Genomic DNA, 15,750 nt, shown 5'->3' on the forward strand with positions numbered 1-15,750 from the left:
GATGGGTCTTAAAAACACCTTTGAGAAGTTCACCTGAAGCCACAGTTGCCAGCAGTCTTTTTTTTGGACAATTAAAGTACTAGGGAGATCAAGGGTCAAGGGTCAGTGCAGGTCAGTCACTCCAGCTATCTGTCTCATTCTAAAATATTTAGATTTTTTCCACTGCACCATCCCACAGCCTCCTCCCCTGTAATACCACTACCTTTCCCTAGGCAAGACTCCTTCACATCTCAGCTGCTCACAGTGGTGAAAGCAAACTATGGATTTAACTGCCCTGGGGCCCATCTCCCATCCACATCTCTCCCCCACCTCCCCGAGGCGCCCCTCACCTCCACACTCCCCTTCACTCCTCAGCACCCACCCCTCCACCACACCTCCTCCACACTCCACCTTCACTTCCCGTTGTCCCTTTCCCCTCCCCATCCCCCTCTTCAACACTTCTCCTCACCCCCTCCCCACCTCTCCCCTCCACACCCACCCCTCCACCCACCTCCTCCACAATCCCCCTCCTCCTTATCCCCTTCCCCTGCACAACTCCCTCCTCAAATCTCCCACACACTGCCCCTCACTCCTCTGCACCCACCCCTCTACATCCCCACCCCCGCATGATTCCCCCTCACCCCCTTCCCCTGCGCTTTCTCCCTTATTCATGTCTCCTCCTCAGCCCTGTGCCTTCAGCTCACAGTAGCTCACCTTGTACTTCCTAGGTTTCTTGATGAAGGAAGTCCTGGCAGTGAAGAACTGTTCAAACTCCGAGTCTTCCTCCTGACTGCAGTAACCACTGCTGCTAGTGCTGGTCCACGTCATCTGGAACAACGAGGAGAGGAGGGGGGAATAAAAGCGATAACCCACTGAAAGTGGAGGAAATCGGCCTCAACTGTCTGTTAAATCTCTCACACAAAAAGCCCTGAGCTCTTTGTGGATCAGTAAGGTAAGCGCTCGCTGTCTCTGTCTCTGTCTCTGTCTCTGGACTGCCTCTGTATTGTCCCGGCTCAGTGCTGTGGGTTTTCTCTTTCTCTATCAGCCGTTGAAATTGGAAAGTACACACACTGCAGATCCCTGGAGCTGATTTGCTGGTGGGAAAGGGCTGGGAATGTGTGATCTGATCCGGTTCCGCCTCCTTCCTGCCTTTTACGTGCAATCCCACTGATTTCATCCTCTAACTATGCCAACTGCTAAACAGAGCAGCTTTAACCCCTGCCATGCTAGGCTGCTGTAAAAGCCATGGAGTGAACCTGTTCTGGGCCTGTTAAACAGGCTTTTGAATAGAAAGCAGTGAAAAATAAATAGAAGGGAGGTAGGGGGGGAAGAAAAGGGAGGGGGAGGGGGGAAGAAAAGGGAGGGGGAGGGGTGAAAGGGGGAGGGGAAAGTTGGGAAAGGGAGGGAGGGGAAGGGGGAGGGGAAGGGAAGGGAAAGGGAGGGAGGAGAAGGGAAGGGAAAGGGAGGGAGGAGAAGGGAAGGGAAAGGGAGGGAGGAAGGGGGAGGGGAAGGAAGGAAGGGGGAGGGGAAGGAAGGAAGGGGGAGGGGAAGGAAGGAAGGGGGAGGGAAAAGGTGAGGAAGTGTGGGAGGGGGACGGAAAGAGGGGAAGGGGAGGGACAGGGAGGGTGAGGAAGGAAGGAAGGGGGAGGGAAAGGGAGGGGAGGAAGAAGGAGTTGAAGGAAGGAAAGGTCAGGTAGAAGGAGGAAGGGGAGGGGAAGGGAGGGAGAGGGAGGGGGAAGGGAATGGGGAGAGAAAGAGATGGGAATGAGGAGTGAAAGAGAGGAGAACGAGGAGGGAAATGGAGGGGGAGGGAAAGGGGAACGGGAGGGAAAGAGGAGAAGCGGGAGGGAAAGGGGAGAAGTGGAAGGGAAAGAGGGGAGGGAAAGGGGAGAAGGGGAGGGAATGGGAGGAAGTGGGAGAGAAAGAGGGGGAGGGGAAGGAGGGGACGGAGAAGGAAAGGAAGGAAGGGAAGGGGAGAGAAAAGGAGGGGGAGGTTAGAAGGGGAAGGCATGGAGGGGAGGAGGGGAAGGTGGAGGGAAAGGGAGGGGAAGTTGGAGGGGGAGGGACAGGTAGGGTGGGGAAGGGGGGGTACAGGGAGGGAGGGGAAGGGGAGGAAAGCAAGGGAGGGGAAGGGGAAGAATAAGAAGGGGGAAGCAGTGAAAGAGAGAGGGAGGGAGGGGGAGGAAGGAAAAGCAGAGGGCATTAGATTGCATTAAATCTGCATTTCCCGTGCAAACTCCCAACCACTGGATCTATTTGGGCCACCCTTCAGCCCAGAAGTGAGACAAGAGGAGTATAAAAAGACACAGCACACAAACTCAACAGATGAACACGCAACAGGAAATGGCGACCCCACTCTGCTCTGCTTTTCCAACCTACCTGTACCCTCAAATTGAGCAGTCAGACAGCTGACATCAGAGAGAGAGAAAGAAAACATTTTTGTGCTGGCAACTACTCATTATTTGTCTTTTAGGGAGGTACACAAGTTGCGAGGAGGGTTAAGGGAAAAAGTAGGTACAAAATCAGGAGGAGGGGCAGTTAGTGCTCTGTTACTGCTTGTCGCCTTCTGAAAGTTCTAGTGTCCTGGCCAATATCTATCACTCAAACAACCTCACCGAAACAGAATATCTGGTGAACATCACATTGCTTTGTGGGATCTTGCTGTGTGCAAATCAGCTGCCGTGTTTCCCACATTACAACAGTGATTACACTTCAAAAGTACTTCATTGGCTGTGAAGTGGTTATGAAAAGCACTATATAAATGAAAGTTCTTTCTTTTACCCCTCATACACCTTCTTCAGAGTTTTAAGCATGGCAAAAGCACCCTTGGTGATTGTGATTACAGAAAACTGGGCCTTCTCTATCAGATCTCCAACATCAAGATGCACAGCCCGACTCTAAGTGGACTGAAACAGACTCAGATCATTTACACACAGTTTTGCCTGGAATCTCTGTGAAGGGGGGTGTATCAGGTGGACCCACAGGTTAAGTCGAGAGTGCTGCAAAATCTATCATGTTAACCTTCCATGTCCCGATTCCCCGATCTGCGCTACCTTATTGAGTGAAGGCTCGCCAAGAGTCAGAAAGTTTGCCAGGTAAAGCCACTCTGAGTCTGCAAATAGGCCGCAGATATAGTGGCGTTGCTGTATTTTGGGCAAATGTGCGTCTGCGGAGGCCACCCGCAGCCTGGCTGAAGGGTTGGACCAATCGGGGTGTGCAACAGTATCATGAGCACACTTGTTGTAAACTGTTTTATGACCTGTACTTGTTAGTGTAGTGAGGCACCTCAGGGTGCCACATACTGTACTGAATGAAATTGGTCAGAACAGGCTAGGGGTCCGGCACCTGCTGATTGACTTGCCCTCTCGGGTTGTGTCACTTCACAGTGCTCTCACTCCACAAACCATTTTGGTCTGAGTATGTGTGGCCCGTGCCTGTACTGGGTTGTTTTTTTTATACCCCTAAAACACTTTCCCCCTTGGATTCCAATCGTCATGTTCTGCTGCTAAGGCAGATCCTAACTCTAGTCTCACACTTGAGATTCTTGAGTCACTTACTAGGGAGCAGTAGCTGAGGGTGTGTCCTATTGTCTTGCTCACAGTTTTTATCTTCTAGTTGAGCTGCAACCAAGGATGAAGAGCCCCACCCGCCCTCAAGGATGGGGGAGCATAGTCCACACACACCCATCAAACGCAAGTAATGGACCCTATATTCAGAGCCATGCTCCAGTCTCCACTCACCAGGGTTGTAGGAGTGGGGTTCGAATCCTTCAAAGGACTCAGAGGCTCAATACCACCACCCCCCCCCCCAAGCCGCCTACCTCACTACTGGTTTTAATCAGGGCTGATTACCATTCGGGTGCTCACTGTTCCTGATGTCACAAAATGGATGATTTGAGAAGAGGCCAGCAATAAGAGAAGCTCCAGCCATAATTTGCCAAAACAAATGGTACAAGAATGAGGACAGGCTGAACAGGCTGAGGGAGGCTCTTTTCTCTAGAAATAAAAAGTCTGAGGGCTGGCCTGATTGAGGTCTTTAAAATTATGAAGCGTTTGATAGGGTAGACGTAAAGAAGAAGTTTCCACCTGTGGGAGAGACCAGAACCAGGTGTCGTAAGTATAAGATTATCACTAATAAATCCAACAAGGAATTCAGAAGAAACTTCTTTACCCAGAGAGTAGTGAGAATGTGGAACTTGTGACCACAAGCAGTGGTTGAGACAAACAGTATAAATGCACTAAGGGGAGACTAGATAAACACATGTTGATGGAGTTAAATGAAATAGGGTGGGAGGAGGCTCATATGGAGTATATCCAGTATAGACCAGTTGGGCCATATGGCTCGTTTCTCTGCCGTAAATTCTATGTAACTCAATGTAATGTAAATACTGGAGAGATAATTGCCATTAGGTCCCAGATGACCCCAATCCATTATCACTGTGTCTAATTCAATCAGACCCAGAGTTGGAATCAGGGTCTGATCTTTCCAATGGATCTGCAGCGATTGTGTGAAATAAACACATTTACACTTCAGGGCCGATTGAGCAGCTGGGAGGAGGGTGAGAAACATGGTGACACCCTCCCCCACCAAGCCCTCTCACTCTCCTGGGACCAGCGTGTTCCAGCTCATACACGATTGTCCAGCACTTACTCCGGCAGCCGATTCTGTCACCTGAAGTAATGTGATGAAATGCTGTGCGATCGGCTGCATAAAGTGTGTGAGGTCCCATGGAGCCATCGTTCTGCGCTGGTTCAGCAGGATGCCCACCTCCCAGTTCAGAGTCACCAGGGCGCACATTTCTGCATTGTCCTGGCTCTGGCTTTCTCCTCCTGAGATGGGTGTCCCAGAGCTGGGAACTGCCCAAATTGTCCTCGCGATCACTCTGACCCTAGCTTGGCAGATTCCACTTAACGTGTTCATTTGCAACAGCTCATTGCACTACTTTAATGGATATTTTAACCCATTTCAGATTTCAAGGCCAGTATCTTTAACAGCAAGCAATCCCTAATCCACTGAACACTGGCCTCCTCACTCCCTAAGGCACTGTGGAACTGAGTGGCACAGAGGGCTGTAGACAATTACTAAAATAGGGAGTAGACCCCCACATATTACCAAATCCAGAACTGGATAGGGAAGTGGGAGCCAGATTTTGGGGCGGCACAGTAGTTAGCACCGTAACCTCACAGCTCCAGCGACCTCGGTTCAGTTCTAGGTACTGCCTCTGCGAAGTTTGCAAGGTCTCCCTGTGACCGTCTGGGTTTCTGCCAGGTGCTTCGGTTTACTCACACAACCAAAGACTTGCAGGTTGATAGGTAAATTGGCCATTGTAAAGTGTCCCTAGTGTAGGTAGGTGGTAGGAGAACTGAGGGAAGGTGGGGATGTGGTAGGGAATATGGGATTAATGTAGGATTAGTATAAATGGGTGGTTGATGGTCGGCACAGACAGTGGGCTGAAGGGCCTGTTTCAGTGTTGTATCCCTCTATGACTCTATGTGTGAAATTGAGCAGCTGCGAGGAGAGTAAGACCCAAGTTGAGTTCCAGGGCAGTATTCTGCCTTTTGGGTTGGGACCCCAATGTCAGGGTCAAATGGAGGTCATGACCCTGCACTCCGGGAACGGTCACCCGACAGTAAGTTTCCTCAAATTGGCCAATTAGTGTCCAGGGAATGGGCTTGGGTGGGCTCTTGAAGCTGGAGGGCCAACAGGAGGAACGGCTGGTAGCCAGTTAACGGCTTATTGTCAGAAGACAACTGGAATTTTCCATTCGGCCTTCAGACTCTCCGAGGGATCAGGGACTAGGCCAGCTGCCTGCTGGCAGCCTCCCAGCAGCAGACGAAGGAGCCAGCGCTCCAGGCAGGCTTTGAGGCCCTCCCCACCTGCCTGGGCACAGTTTCAGCCACAGGCCGCAACCTCTCCACTGGGCTATCCGCCGTTTGCGGATGGGTAGCTCTGCCACCACCACCCCCTCCCCCGCCTATCCTGCCTCCAGCTAACAGGCACGCAGGCCGGCGGCGCAAAATTCCACTCCCACCTGACTCCTCACTTGCCTCCATCAAGGCCTAAAAATCCTACCCCTTATGTTTGTTTTAATCATGGTGGAAATGAATCGAAAACTGTTAACAAGTCTGCACATTGTAAGGCCCAGAATTAAACTGGAACCTGGACCCTTGCGAGTGAATTTTTTTTGAGGCCCACATTACACTTTACAGAAACTCTGGAGAAGTAAAGTCAGGAACCAGATATTGGTTGGTTCAAGGCCGCAGCCCCAAGGGGAGAAAACTGGAAAGTTAAAAGAAGAATGTGACTCTTGTTGGTCGCAGCTGTTTTCAATTAATCCACAAACAAGGAACAAAAACAGGAGGAAGGAGCAATAACCCTGTTCAATGACAGTGTCTGGTAACTGTGCCCACCCCACCCCGACAAATCCCGAGGGAGGCGAACTCACTTATAAGCAAAGAGGGAGTGTTGATTCAATGACGGCCCTCCCCTTCCTTGTCAGTCCTGGGTTTTCTGTGAAGAGTTGCTGGCATCCCTGACAGACCAATAACTGGCCCCTCCCCCACAGTGCCACGTCCCCAAGAGCACTCTGTGCAATCAGAGAGTACCAGACACTGCACTCATTACCACAGATGAGGCTGCATGTGCCTCGGGCTGAGTGAGAAGGTAATGTAATAGTACCATTGTACACTTTGCTCCTCCCTTCCCCAGGAGGGATACCAACTAATTTGAGTCCCAGCTGTAGGTCGGCTGTTGCTTCCCTCTATTCCTAACCCCTAGGGTCCGAGGCAGGCTCTGCCTCTTATGCTTCCTGCTACTGTACAGCTTATTTAAAGTAACTGTCCCTGTAGGCCTCAAGACAGACTGATCCACCAACTTTCTGCATTAGTAGTTTAATGCAATGTTTTAAGACTCTGAGCCTGGATTCAAAGATTTTGCAATTTCATCCAAAACTCTGCTGCCCATGTCCTAACTGGCACCAAGTCCCATTCACCCATCACCCCTGTGCTCACTGATCTACATTGGTTCCCCGTCCAGTAACAATTTCAAAATTCTCATCCTTGTGTTCTAAATTCCTCCATGGCCTTACCCCTCCCTATCTTTGCAAACTACTCCAGCGCTATAATCCCCCCACCCCAAGATCTCTGTGATCTTCCAATCCTGGCTTCCTGCACATCCCGATTTTATCACTCCACTATTGACAGCCGTGCATTCAGCCTTTGAGGCGCTAAGCTCTGGAATTCCCTCATTAAACTCCCTCTTTCCTCTCCTCCTTTAAGTCAATCCTTTAAATCTATCTCTGTGACCAGGCGTTTGGCCACCTGTCCTAATATCTCTTTGTGACTGTGTGTCATAAGGCTCTGAAATGCCTTGAGGCATTTTTACTGCATTAAGGTCTGTATATAAATAGAAGTTGCTGTTAATTAATTAGCAGTGGATTGCACTGGACACCCAACATGCTTCAACATAAGCTGCCATGGTAATGTTACGAAGCACGGATAGGGAACTAGCAGTGCAACTGCTTATCATTGGCAGATGTCTAGGTGTGCGTTCCCTGCCTGAGCCCAACTTTAATACTAATAGACATGTTAAAAACCAGGGGACTGGATGATGCACTGGGTTAACACACCTTTGGATCCCTGGTCTGAATCTAGCCAGTTTACAACGTTATAAAGTATTCACAGTAATGAAGCAGACCATTCGGTCCAGTGGTCCATGTCACTGTTTATGTTCCACACGAGCCTCTTCCCACCCTTCTTCATCTCACCCTATCAGCATATCCTTCTATTCCTTTCTCTTTCATCTGCTTATCTAACTTTTCAATGGATCTACATTCTAAGCACCTTCTATTTATGGCCCCAGCCCTTCCAAAGAAGGGTCACTGACCCGAAACGTTAACTCTGCTTCTTTTTTCACAGATGCTGCCAGACCTGCTGAGTGGTTCCAGCATTTCTTGTTTTTATTTCAGATTTCCAGCATCTGCAGTATTTTGCTTTTATTCTATTTATGGCCCCTAGTTCTGGTCTCGTCTGCACGTGGAAACATCTCTACGTGTACCCTAACAAACCATTTCATAATCTTAAAGATCTCTAATAGGTCTGATGTGCTGGCATGAAATTCTCCTCTGTCTTACACTCTTACATGGAGCCATGGCATAAAACAATTCATAATTTGGCAATCTCATTCTCAAGATTTTTATATATTGAATATTGGATTTGGTTCAGCTAGAGATGCCCATTTTGGTTGGGTGTGTACCTCCCTTTTTTATATCGTGGGGTGGATTTGGCAAGAATGAGGACTGTGAGTTCCCTTAATATGCAGTCGAATGCATGATGACCCAGACTGGCTGTGAACCATCACTGGTGTCCACATAGGTTGCAGCACAGAAAGCACAGATACAGCTGGCACAGATACAGCTGGCACAGGGACAGGTGGATGGGCTGAGAGGGCAGCCCACTGAGGCAATCAAAAAGTGGTCGGCTAATCCCACCATGCATTGCTTTTCCACGACTGGCAGTTCTCATCAGAGGCACCAGGCGGAAAACCCAACTCCAGGAAGAGGCTTAGTACCTCAGAGGCCAAGAGGGCCCAGATTATTTTTTTCAAAGGGCTGTCGCTGCTGGCACCTTTGCCGTCTGTAATACAAAAGGGAGGCATCAGATGGGCCACCAGTGATGTGGGAAATGGGAACGTCAGAATGCATTAAGAGACACTATTTGGAAGTTAGGAACATAGGAACAGTAAGAGGCCATTCAGCCCCTCGGCCCTGTTCCTCTATTCAATTAGATCATGGCTGATCTTGACCACAACTCCATTTACCTGCCTTTGATCCATATCCCTTAATACTCTGTTTCCTGACAAAAATCTACCAACCTAAGTCTTGAAAAGTGACCCTCAGCATTCATAACCTTTTGAGTTTTGGGGGAGAGGGGTGGGGGGGCGGGGGGAAAGATTTCCAGATTTCTTTGACACTTTATGAGAAGAAGGGATTCCCGATTTCACAGTTAAATAGCCTAGCTCTAATTTTATGATTATGCCTTCTTGTTCTGGATTCCTCCCACCGCAGGAAATAGATTTCTTTATCTACCCTGTTGAATCCCTTTGTCATTTTAAACACCTCAATTCAATCACCCCTCAACCTTTGAAACTCAAGAGAATAGAAATCAAGTACAAATCAAATATAACCAGTTCTCTTAATTTAACCCTTTAAGTCTCAGTCTAAAAAGAGTGGGTTTAAGTAGCGAATTGGGATAGGGGTCGGGCAGATTTAACTTGCTTCATGACAATTCTGTGAAAATTAAAGGTTCTCATCCTTGTGTTCAAATCCCTCCATGGCTTCGCCCCTTTCCTACCTTTGTAACCTGCTCCAGCCCTACAACCCCTAAGAACTCTGTGTTCCTCCAGCTCTGGCCTCTTGTCCATCCCCACTTCCATCACTCGACCATTGGTGACCATGCCTTCAGCAGTCTAGGCCCTAAGCTCTGGACACCTCTCCCTAAACTTCCCTGCCTCTCTACTACACTGCTCCTTCAAGCCGCTCCTTAAAACCTACTTCTTTGACCAAGCTTTTTGGTCACTTATCCTAATATCTCCTTATGTGGCTCGGTGTCAAATTTTGCTTGATAGCGCTAGTGTGAAGCGCCTTGGAATGTTTTAATCTGTTAAAGGTACTATATAAATGCAAGTTGCTGTTGTTGATACTGTCAGGTTTTGTGACATCAACTGTGGAAATTACAAAATCTAGACAATAATAATATTACAAATAATTGTATTTTATGTCACAGTACAGTAAGGGGACTGGGTTGGGCTAAATATTGCTCCTCCAGCTTGATGTGAAACAGGCTTGGTAAGAAATTGATTCCCAATGGGGATGAGTGCCGGAGCACCCACCCAACCAAACAGAAACAGTCATTTAGCGAGCGGCTCCTCCACTGAGCAGCAGTTCACTCCAATGAAGCTGTTGGTTCAGTGCCACCCAGAGACATAGGAGTAGGTCACTCACCACAAACATAGGAACAATACGGACAGGAAAAGACCTACTGGTCCATCCAGCCTGGCCCATACAGTTGCAATGTGTTGTGCATCGCAATACAGACTTTCCCCACCCCACCTGCAGCAATCTCCTGGGAGAGGCGAGATATCAGGCCCTGGAGCCTGTTCTGTCAAGGGCTTGAAGAACTTGCTGAGCCCTAGCTACTGAGAACAGTCCAGTCTGTGTGATTCCAGTCTGACTGCACTATCCAATTAATGCTCCTTTCCTAAAGCAGCCAACAGCTTATTCAGAACAGAATTGCAAAACAATACCAAAACCCAGTTGTCTATCAGATTCTAGCCCTGTAAATTATGTGGTAGGAAGTCAAAAAAACCATCCATTCATATCTAAAAATAATAATAGTGCTTCATTTCCTTTCTCTTAGCTTGCAGCAGTTTGTGGGATAGTCTGACAGCAGCCTCCGTATGAGATGCTCAGCACTTCAATCAAAAAAAACTGTGTAAAAATAAAAAAAAGCCCTGACGTTAACACCCACTCCCCCCCCCCCCACCCCACCCCCCAAAAAGAGGAGGGTGAGTGACAGGTTAAAAATATCCACAGCCTGGCACTCCTGGCTCTCACTGGATCCACACTGCACTCGCTCCCAGCGCCATTTTAACAGCCGTGTTTCAGGCAGTGTGCGAAGACTCGCTTCAGGTAGGCGAGGGCCTCATTCAGATTCAAAGGTCGGGGTCTGATGAATTCATTCAGAATCTGTGATTCTGTGTTTATTGTGCAGGATATGGGTTATTAGCCGAGGTATAGAATATAAGAGCAGGGAGGTTATGCTGGAACTGTATAAATCATTAGTTAGGCCACAACTTGATTAATGTGTGCAGTTCTGGTCACCTCAATACAGAAAGGATGTAATTGCACGAGACAGGCTATAGAGGAAATTTACGAGGCTGTTGCCGGGACTGAAAGATTGGATAGGCTTGGATTGTTCTCCTTGGAACAGAGAAGGCTGAGGGGAGATTTAATTGAGATGTACAAAATTGTGAGGGGCCTGGATGGAGTGGATGTGAAGGGCCTATTTACCTTAGCAGAGAGGTCAGTGACTAGGGGGCATAGATTTAAAGTGACTGGTAGAAAGATTAGAGGGGAGATGAGGAAAAACTTTTTCACACAGAGGGTGGTGGGGGTCTGGAACTCACTGCCTGAAAGGGTAGTAGAGGCAGAAACCCTCAACTCATTCAAAAGGTATCTGGATATGCATCTCTAGTGCTGTAACCTGCAAATGCTGGAAGGCGGGAGTAGGCTGGGTGGTTCGTTTTTCAGCCAGCACAGACACAATAGGCCAAGTGGCTGCTTTCTGTGCTGTAAATTTTCTATGAGTCTATGATTCTCTCTGTGCAACTGCACTGAGTTCCTGTTTATTCAACAGGATAAGGGCTACCAATTTAAACTTCACTTACAATTGGTGCCCTATTAATTGCAATAAATTTTGGGTCCTAGTAAAGTGCACTGTCCTTAGGGTGTTGCATGTAACATGACTGATTATCCAGTGCTGATGGCTTCATTGTTTGAAATTGGGACTCTCGAGAAATAGTTGCTGCTGAGCTGGTAATGGATAGGGGCTGAGTTCTGTCCCAGCTATTAGACAGAGTGAGTGTGAAGGACTCACTGACCCTTCTCATTCTACGGGTCATTGTTTTGAGGTATTAAATGAACAATTATCAGCTACTACAGAGCCATAGTGCAATTAACATATTAAATCATCACGCTATGATCTTTGTGTCTCATGTAATTTGCTTAGTGTCAGCTGTTCTACTAGAGCTGTGAGTTAGGCTATACTTGCACCTTTCTCCTTACACCCATAACCACCCCCGCCCTGCCTTTCTCCACGCTCAATCTTTGAGTCACCATGCAGATTTGCAGTGCCTTACCACATTTGTGTCTTGCTCGAGCGCATTCTCCGTGACATTCACAAGGTCTGATGTTTTGACTTTTGGCCGATTACAGTCCAGCTGGATCAGGGGTCGGCAACGGTAGTGACACCGGAACCTACAGTCTGAAACAGGAGCATAGAGCAAGAATCTTAACCCGGTCAGTGGTATGCTCTTATACACAACAACAACTTCCTTTTATATAGCGCCTTTAACATAATAAAATGTTCCAAATGCGCTTCACAGGAATATTATCAAATAAAATTTGACACTGAGCCACATAAGGAGATATTAAGACAGGTGACTAAAATCTTGCTCAGAGGTAGGTTTTAAGGAGCATCTTAAAGGAGGAAAGAGAGGCGGAGAGGTTTATGAAGGGAATTCCAGAGCTTCAGACCTCGCCAGCTGAAACCATGGCCACCAATGGTGGAGTGATTAAAATTGGGAATGCACAAGGGAGCAGAATTGGAGAAGCACAGATATCTTGGAGGGCTGTCGTGCTGGAAGAGGTTGCAGAGGTAGGGAGCAGCGATGCCATGGAAGGATTTGAAAACAAGGATGAGAATTTAAAATGCCAATGTAGATCAGTGAGCATTTGGGTGATGGGTAAATGGAACTTGGTGCGAATTAGGATACAGGCGGCAGAGTTTCGGATGAGCTCACGTTTACAGAGGGTGCAAGGTGGGAGGCCTTCCAGGAAATCATTGGAATAGTCGAGTCTAGAGGTAACTAAGGCATGGATGAGGATTTCAGCCGCTGATTAATAGCACACAGCATTGTTCTATCATCACAACATCCTAACACATGGCATTTGGACTAATAATATTCCTTTAATGTTGAGTTCAGTTTTCTCTCTCCATGTCAACTATTCTCCCCTCCCTCTCCCTTTGGCACTAACACCATGGGGTGGTACAGTTCCACAGGTACAGGTCATCCTTCACTAATTCCATCCAATTAGCCACTATTCACACATGGATTTGGACATGAGTGTTGGCAGTCTAATATATCGCAGAGACCAATCCTGTCCTCACCAATAACTGCCTGTTTGCAAGTTCAGCAGGAGTCGCAGGAGATAGATCACGTGTGAATCCTGTCCAATTCCATTCTCTCCCAATCCAGGGACCCTTCAGACGTCAACTGTAGCACCTTCACTATCATCCCAGACGAGACCAATTAACTCGAATGTTTGAACCTGCAACCTTCCTGGTCTATACTGCTCAGTTACTCACTGGGTAAGCCCTGGGGTAAACCCCAGTGGTGCACAGTTTTAGACCTATGGTTCCTCAACTTCTCCACTATTGGGTTTTCCTTGCCTCATGCCTGGGTCTGTTGAAGATGAATTGATAGAGATTGATTGCCTTGATTGGTCAACAACACCATCATTGTATCATGTAACTACCAGGATGGTAGAAGGCAATTTAGGTGGACCTTGGTTTTTTGCAGTCCAGCAATTCCTATTTAAACTCATTGAGGCAGCCAGGGAGCACACTTAAACATTTATTGATATATATTTCTGTCATTTGCTGTGTTATTAAATAAAAAGGATTATCACTGGTCAGAAATCAGTATTATCTTCCTTCCTAGGCACTAATCCATAGCAGGAGCTGATTGCTTAACCCATTTATTTATCATTGCATTGAACATCTCATATCTTTCATACAGTCTGAACCCCTGCACTAGTTGCTGGCATATGGTCTCCTATACATCTTGTTACGCCAATGTCCTTTGTTGAATGGTAATTTTCTTTAATCCACTGATTGGAGATCTGAATTTATATTTTTTTTGAAGAAGTTTAAAAGGGACAATTAAAAAGGACGATGACTTTGCTGGCAAATTAAGTTGGCTACTTAATTTGCAACACTGTACCCTAAACTGCAATGCCTGTGAGGAGGGAGACGAAATGTCTGTTTATATCCCAGCAAGAACCAAGACCTAAGAAGTTTAAAGGAACTACCTGTTCTCTTCAAAAGAGAAATACTGCTAACTTCTATGTTTTGAATCACTGGGTGACTGTCATGTGACAAGCACCCTCCCGCCGCCCCCCCCTCCCCCCCATCTGTGGTTTTAAGCTTGTGTCTTTCTGCAGCAGAGGAGAAGAAGCAACTGGACTCGGACACTTGAAGACCCAAGTGGGAGTCTCTCTCTCACTCGCTCTATTCCAGCTTGAAAGTTTTCAAATCCTGCCTATTGACTGACTACCTTTGCATACTCCGGCTACAATCAGAAACCCTGTTGGAGGAAATCATCCGCATCGCTGTCTCCAAGAAACCCACCGAACCAGTCATCTACCTCTTTACACTAAAAGGCTCAGGACCACCGAATTCGGACAGAAGCCAGACGAATCACCAAACGCCACAGACTGTCTACCCCTTTTTTTTTTAGACTCTAGACCCCTGCTCACTTGACCGTAACAGAAATTTGGGGTCTCGTCCGGGATTAAACCCAAAGACAAACGGGAAATTGGAAGTGGGAAATTAAATTGATCACTAGCAATAATTTAAAAACTTCAATACAGGTTTTCTTGTGGTTTTCAGTGCACGAGTACTAAAATGTCCAATTTCAAGGCTAGTACCTTCCTAGAACAGAGTGAAGTAACTTGGACCAGGTTAAAAGCCCTATCTGTTGATGAGTTGAGGAATGTAGCTGGGCAGTTAGAAATTACTATCCGTCCAAAAGCTAAAAAGCCTGAAATCCTAAAACTTGTGGCGAACCATTTTAAAATTGACACCGACGAACCGGAGACAGAATCTGAAACTGACAAAGTAACATTAGCTAAGGTACAATTAGAACAGAGGAGACTAAAATTAGAATTCCAGGAAAGGGAAAAAGAAAGGGAGGAAAGGGAAAAAGAAAGAGCATTCCAAAATGGGAAAGAGGAAAGGGAGTTACGGCGACTCAAATTAACTAGAGGAGGACCCAATACAACCAGTGAAGACACCGCCAGTGAGTTTAGTTTAGAGATAGAGCACTGAAACAGGCCCTTCGGCCCACCGAATCTGTGCCGACCATCAACCACCCATTTATACTAATCCTACACTAATCCCATATTCCTACCACATCCCCACCTGTCCCTATATTTCCCTACCACCTACCTATACTAGGGGCAATTTATAATGGCCAATTTACCTATCAACCTGCAAGTCTTTTGGCTGTGGGAGGAAACTGGAGCACCTGGAGGAAACCCACGCAGACACAGGGAGAACTTGCAAACTCCACACAGGCAGTACCCGGAATCGAACCCGGGTCGCTGGAGCTGTGAGGCTGCGGTGCTAACCACTGCGCCACTATGCCACCCCTATGAGGGAGTTATCCCTAGCTTAGGATCAGGTGCTGACCTCTTAAAGTCCTCCCAGTTGATACCAGAGTTCAATGAGGGGGATGTGGAAGCATTTTTCCACAGTGGCCAGTAGACAGCTGGACACTGTTATTGCAGAAACAAACTAACAGGAAAAGCCCATGAGGTTTATTCACTGTTGCCTGATGAGAGCTCATCAGATTATAAGATGACTAAAAATGCTATCCTGAGTACATATGAGTACATTTGGCATACCGCCAAAAATTCCGAACCCTCCGAAAGCAGCTTGAACAAATTTACCTCGAGTTTGAAAGGGTTAAGCAACTCTCTTTCAACTGATGGATAAGGGCACCTAAGATAGAGTCCACCTATGAAAACCTCATAGATGTGATCCTCCTCGAGGAGTTCAAAAACTCGCTTCCCCTTTCCACAAGAAACCACCTGGAGGAACAAAAGGTCCAAGAGCCAGGCAGGCAGCAATCTTGGCTGATGATTATACTTTTATTCACAAGCCCTTGCCCCAAGGGAAACCCTTCCCAAGTCACCTCCAAAAACCTGAG

At 47.4% G+C, this 15,750-nt stretch overlaps 1 protein-coding gene across 3 annotated transcripts in view; it reads right to left on the reverse strand.

Moving 5' to 3' along the window:
• rassf1 (Ras association domain family member 1) overlaps window positions 1-15,750 on the reverse strand; it is a 135,341-nt gene that overhangs the window by 16,622 nt on the left and 102,969 nt on the right. Inside the window, exons 2-3 of one of the 3 annotated variants that reach the window (XM_068051450.1) lie at window positions 11,896-12,020; window positions 694-807 (exon numbers count right to left, since the gene is read on the reverse strand). In XM_068051450.1, the coding sequence (XP_067907551.1) occupies window positions 694-807; window positions 11,896-12,020 (239 nt within the window). The remainder of the gene's footprint in view (window positions 1-693; window positions 808-11,895; window positions 12,021-15,750) is intronic. The other 2 variants (XM_068051451.1, XM_068051452.1) reach the window with 2 other exon arrangements.

This window comes from Heterodontus francisci, chromosome 19 (assembly GCF_036365525.1).
Source record: "Heterodontus francisci isolate sHetFra1 chromosome 19, sHetFra1.hap1, whole genome shotgun sequence".
NCBI lineage: Eukaryota > Metazoa > Chordata > Chondrichthyes > Heterodontiformes > Heterodontidae > Heterodontus > Heterodontus francisci.